Below are 6321 nucleotides of genomic sequence, written 5' to 3' on the forward strand. Positions count from 1 at the left end.
TTCTTACCATTGGATTTTTCAGCCATTTTTTGGCTGGAAATTGCATAGCCATGGTCTGGCCACCATCTAGCGATAATTGGTCAAATGTTGGTCAATTAGGGGAGGAAGGCCCCTGAAAACCAGGAAGATTATTTTTGCAAAATGGGTTTTTCAGTCTGGACAAAACTATATTTTTAGAAAATCAGGCTTTGTGACATTCAAGCAAACCACCATATTTGATTTTGGAGAATTAACCCAAGTTAATGCCCAAAGCCAGGTTCTCAAACTACTTTTCGGCATCATCCAAAGAGAGCAGACAAATTAATCGGACCAAGGACCTTTCAAAAATACTCAGCCACCCAAAACACAACATGCATCCTGCTATCCACCCTCGCCATGAGTTTTGTGTTATTAACAAAAATTGTTCATAGATACATACATACATACATTGGAAACCAAGGCATGAATCTTTATCTTAAAACAGTACTAGTCATGTTGCAAGTTGTTTTGATCATATCTGATCCAGAAAACAGTCGTAACCATGCTAATTTCTGGCCTTGAATTTATGACAGAATCTGCCAAACCTTGTGAAACTGTATATATTGCTAAACATTTGTTGAGTCCGACAGATTCCTGGAGTTGCATTGTGTCAAGGGGACTCAGGTTTACATTATGCTGGAGGCCGTCAACCAACCTGCCTGGAAAAAGAGTGTCCATTTTTACATACAAGACTCGATATGCCTTGATGAACATGTAGGTGTCATGCAGCGCATAAAATACAACAACTACAACTACAACTACAACTACAACTACGCCTTCATCCCAAAACAATTAGGGTCGGCGATATGAACCAAAAAAGAAAATCATTCTGGGTCTTCCACATGAATCCTTCTCCTCCAATCATTTCTATCCAATGCAGCGGATAAAATATCAAGTATAATCAGGTTCAAGAAGATCAACAAAAACAAGTAGAACAAGTGACAGAGTAAGGTGGGATGAGCACATAAGAAACTTGTCCCATGCTGAATTCATTTCATCACCACCCCCTTCCTTTTGGCAAAACCATCCAACTGCATTCATGCCTCATAAAGCATTCCTAATTCCAAACATTCTGAAAGAGGTATTCCCAGGGAAGGCAATGCAGATCTGCAAATAGCATGCAAAAAGGAGTATAAACTTACTAAAATCTTAACCAACCAGTTAGTGCTTTTACTGATCCTGAAACCGGTTTTACCCAGGACATGCACCACACCAGTTCTCTTGGCCTGCTCCAATGACATTATCTCTTCTTGAGAAGATACTGAGATAGTAGATACAGCACCCGAGCTTTCCTGCATATGTAGTCTCAAACCTTCAATCACGTCATTTAATAATTCACAGTCTTCTAAGCTGAGGGAATCAGCATAACCATACTGAACTAGGCAGCTATAAATCCCTTTGTATCCCAGTCGCTGCACGATAATTTTCTTATTTGGATCTACTTTGGGAAGCATAGAATATCTAAACGTCATAAAAACAGTGACCTCATGCAAAGAACGCATGTTTTTTATATAGTGTCCAAGGATAGGTGGCAAGCCAGGATATATGTTGCTGTAGAAGAAGCACAAGCCTGGAACTCTGTAAATTTCTGCCTGAGAGAGAAGATTGCCAAGGCTTTCTCTGGTTATCTCATGGCTCGTCTCGTAGTCTAGTTTCATTTGCCTCCCATAGTACCATGAGAACATGATAAGAGCTAGGATCATAGATATGACAAATGGAACCCATCCGCCCTGTGGGATCTTAGTGAAAACAGCACTTACATATGCCCCTTCTAAAACAACAAATGCGACAAAATAAACTGCAACCAGTAGAAGAGGGGTTTGCCAAATCATGATCATGACAAGTGTCAATAGAATGGTGGTAATAAGCATTACAAGGATGACCACAACACCTGAAAATAGAATGGATTTGTATGTGGTTAATAACTTTCAGCAGGCTAGGAAACAAAGAAACTTGAAAGCATCAATATTTCACAAACAAGTCCAGAAAAAAAGTACACTTCTTACCAAATGCATTCCCAATTTCTGGACCATCACCAAAACCAAGAGTTACTCCAACACAAAGCACCATAAGTGCATAATTAACTTCTGGAGAATAAACCTCGCCTTCTTTGTGCTTTGAGGTATGTACCACCTTAACACGAGGAAAGTAATCCATACCAACTGATTGCTTTATTACAGAATAAGTGGCAGATATCAGAGACTGACTTGCAACTATGGCGGATAGTGTTGCTATAATGAACATGGGCCAGTAGATGGCAGTTGGAACAAACTTGTAAAACCCTTCATCATGATCACTAAGATTCTTGACCAAGTATGCTGTTTGCCCAGCATAAGTGAGGACCAGAGATGGATATATGGTGAACAAGAAAGCTATCTGTAAAAGACAAGTAGAATGATGTTTATTGAGGTGAAGTTCTAAGCTGATATTTTAAATGCATTAATGAAAGTAATAACCTGTATTGAAGTTCTGTTAAAATGACCAAGATCCGCAAACATAGCTTCAGCACCTGAAATAACACATGCTCCAAAGCTTTCACAATGACCTTGAGATCTTATTTAGGCCTACTAAACAGTGTCAGCTATCACACTCTATACCTGTTATAGAAAGGACTGTGCCAGCAAGTAACAGCCATCCTTCCTTTCCATTCCTTACAAAGAAAGAGACTATGTAATGTGGAGATAGGGACTTGAAAATAGATGGGTAGTGGTGCAAGATGCTATAAATACCAATGGCTGGAGTAGTAAAAGTCCAGGCAGCCATGATAGGGGAGAAAAGGAAACTAACACGTGAAGTACCAAATCTTTGTAACATAAACAAAGCAATCAGAACTACAGCTGACAGAGCGGTCACAACCTCTGCACAAAATCGAAATTACGCTATTAGAATAAATGTCAGCATTCTTTTACAGGATAGAGCATAAGCGAAAAACTTACTCTTACTAATGGAAGGAAATGGCTCTCTCAACCCATCCATAGCCGATAACACTGAAGCAGAAAGAAATATTTAAAGATTCAAACGTGTATTCTTCTTCCACTTCATCTTAAAATGCACATTATGAAAGAGGACAAGTCAAAAAGGAAAAAATACTCCTGTTGCAAGAAACCTGATATCGCTGGAGTAAGTATGCCGTCACCAATTAGCATACACATTCCCAGCATTGCAATAAAGAGCATCGCCTTTCTGGCAACAACACTGTTCTCAAAGAACTTGACCAGTTTTCGATGTTTTTCGGTGCCTCTGTGCTGTCCAGTATATGTGCTTGAATCAAAACCTCTGCTTGGAAGATATCCAACATTCGTGTGCCTGCAAAGTAGTGAGTATAATGCAAAGGTACCACCTGTATTCAGAAAACCCACACCTACATCATCAATCAGGAAGAAATATAGACAAAAGGGGATCAATTCCAACTAAGGTAGAAAGGCTATTCAAAACATAAAGAAATCCATTTAATAGCCAGATCATTACGCCTTTCGTGTGGGTCTGAACTTACACAACAAGGAATTTCGCTAGGACTATTACAGTTACAGCCCTAAAGTATACATACATAATACATGCACACATAGATACATAGATAAGTACATTGTGTGTATGAGACAGGGAATCATTCTAACCTCCTTTTCGTTAGGTCACTATTAGGACCCTCCAAAATCGTAGTTTTAGGGTCTTCATGCTGGATCTGGACCATTAGATGTGTTTATCACGGTTTACTCAGTAGAGAGCATGTATTTCATCAAGTATTTTTTTTATGCTCATATGGGGTTTTTTGAAGAGAAAAAAAAACATCAGTCGATATCATAGTTACCAGGAAGCGAAATGGATACAGGAAGTGATGCATGAAGCGAAAGCGGGGAAGCCAGTGTTAAAAAATAGTATGAAGCGTGAAGCAAGATTCGTTTTGGAAGCGATTGTGGAAGCTTGTAAAAAGCGAAAAGGGAACCGTTGTGAAAGAAACGAGGTAGGAAAAAGTGGAAAGTGAGGGAGGAATGAAAAAAATAATAATAACATAAAAAACACAGAAAATAATGGGAAAACGAAGGGGAAACGGGGGGAAGTGAGTGGGAAGCGAGAGGGAAGCGTGCTTCCCCCCAAGCAGGAGGCGAGTTTCCCCCATGCTTTCCCCTTTTGGGGGAAGCGTGGTGCTTCCCGCTTAGGAAGTGCACTTCCGGGGAAGCGTGCTTTGCCCCTTAGGGAAGGGCTTCCCGTAACTATGGTCAACATCGTACTAAAATTTGATGATAAGATATTCATGTTTTTACATTAAATCAATTTGCAATAGAGCTTGGTTTTAGTAAATAAGCAATGATAAAGACATCCAATGGTTCAATTGAGCGAAAAAACACCTAAAACTATTTTTGGAAGGTCTTAAATATGAGCTAACGAAAAAGGGACTAGGATGACTCTCTCTCTCTCTCTCTCTCTCTCTCTCTCTCTCTCTCTCTCTATATATATATATATATATATATATATATATATATATATAGCATAACCATTCCCAAAATGAGACCTGTTTGGCATTGTATCTGATCACAAACGTCATGTAAACAAAATCAACACTAATATCTGACACAAAAAAAAAGATATTTGACAACACCAAATATGTCATTGTTCAAGGTCAGACAATGAAAGATATGATTCTCTCACAAAAGCCAGATCTACACTAAAGCATCTACCTAATGATAATGCAACTCTTTATTTGCCCTAATAAACGACGAAGATGCCATTTCGTTTTCTTTTCATATATAAGGATGCTGCACCTGTTTTTTAGGAATTGAATGGAGGAAAATGTCAGAAACATTGCCAGAAACCCCAACTTCAAAAATGAGAGAAAGAAAACGAATGGAACAAGAGAACTAAGCAAGAGAAAGCTAACAGTTGCTAAGAAGCTTCACAAATCGGAAAAATTGGACCTTCTCCGTTGTCGTCGGCAAACAGGGCGATGCAGACGTATTTGACGACGCCGATGAGGGTGAGCGTCCAGAACATGATGCTGTAGATGCCGAGGTAATCCTCCTGGGTGGGAGAGCTGAGCTTCATGGAAGGGTAGACGTAGAGAGGGGAGGTGACGAGTCCACCAAAGACCACACCAAGCGTCCTGTAAGCCAGTACCACGTCCCTCCATCTCAACCCGCTCTTCTCCTGCAATTCCCCCAAGCCAAGAACCCTAATTAACCAACAAACAGAGAGAGGAAGAAGAAGACAATGGCTAACCGCTTCGTCTGGGTCGGAGGGAGAAGGAATTCGAAGGTTGGTGCAGGAATCTGAAGGGTGGCGACGATTGTGCAGAAGGGTGGCGGTGGAGTAACCAATCTCGATGGCTGCCGTGTGGTTCCTGGAGGAGGACGTCTCGGGCTCCAACCCCGACTCCATCCAACGCAGCAGCAGCAGCAGTTACGCAGGCGCCCGCCCTAAAATTGGAGGTCGATGGCGGGATGAAGGGAAGCAGAGGACGCTTTGGTTTGTTATATAGGCCTTCCCGGCTGCTTTCCACGTAGGTCAACGCGCGGGCCCGTGTGGTTTGTTAGCCAATGGGAGTGGAGTACAGTTTGTGAAATTTCATGCCAGACGTGGGTCCCACCCATAAGATTCGGGTATAGTTTTCTTATAATAGGTTCAATTGGACCCGAGTCCGAACCCGGTACCAGCATCTCAAATTAGCAGGAGGATTGATGGACCCACACATCCTTAATGTAAAAGTAGAGAATTCTAATTGTTAAATACAAAAATCTTACTACTTAAATAGGAAAGAGGGGCATCGTGCGCTAAAATAGTTGGCTATAGAAACTTTTTAGAAATTACATAGAAGCTTTATTGGGTCAAATGTCATTTTCAGATTCTAAACATATGTCATAATGCCCCTGTCACGCAGAGGAGAGAGAGAGAGAGAGAGAGTTAAGAAGCCTTGTTTAGATTTAGATGAGAAAGTTGGGTAGAGGGGGAGGTTACATTACCAAAGAGAGAGAGAGTAGTAAATCCTAAGAGAGGTACCAAAATTAAATCATGTGCATTACCAGAGAGAGAGAGAGAGTTAAAATTGTGGAGCATATTGGAAGTTGTCTAAAGTTAGAGATAATTTTAGAGCTACTAAAAGAGGGAATTTTATAGGAACATTATATTGCATTCCTCTCTTAGGACACCTTATTTAGATGAGTACAGTTTGTGAAATTTCATGCCAGACGTGGGTCCCACCCATAAGATTCGGGTATAGTTTTCTTATAATAGGTTCAATTGGACCCGAGTCCGAACCCGGTACCAGCATCTCAAATTAGCAGGAGGATTGTTGGACCCACACATCCTTAATGT

General features: G+C 40.7%; 1 protein-coding gene across 1 annotated transcript; it reads right to left on the reverse strand.

The window, feature by feature from the left end:
* Positions 1-533: 533 nt before the first annotated feature.
* Positions 534-5446, reverse strand: LOC149816607 (putative potassium transporter 17). The gene is made up of 8 exons (XM_089987222.1): positions 5230-5446; positions 4929-5157; positions 3125-3358; positions 2955-3005; positions 2616-2876; positions 2475-2527; positions 2025-2394; positions 534-1909 (listed from the first exon to the last, which is right to left on the reverse strand). Exons 1-8 carry the CDS (start codon positions 5386-5388, stop codon positions 1056-1058), a joined length of 2211 nt encoding a protein of 736 aa, XP_089843348.1. The 5' UTR covers positions 5389-5446; the 3' UTR covers positions 534-1055.
* Between the last annotated feature and the right edge of the window lie 875 nt (positions 5447-6321).

This window comes from Nuphar pumila, chromosome 14 (assembly GCF_984573655.1).
Source record: "Nuphar pumila chromosome 14, dmNupPumi1.hap1.1, whole genome shotgun sequence".
Lineage (NCBI taxonomy): Eukaryota > Viridiplantae > Streptophyta > Magnoliopsida > Nymphaeales > Nymphaeaceae > Nuphar > Nuphar pumila.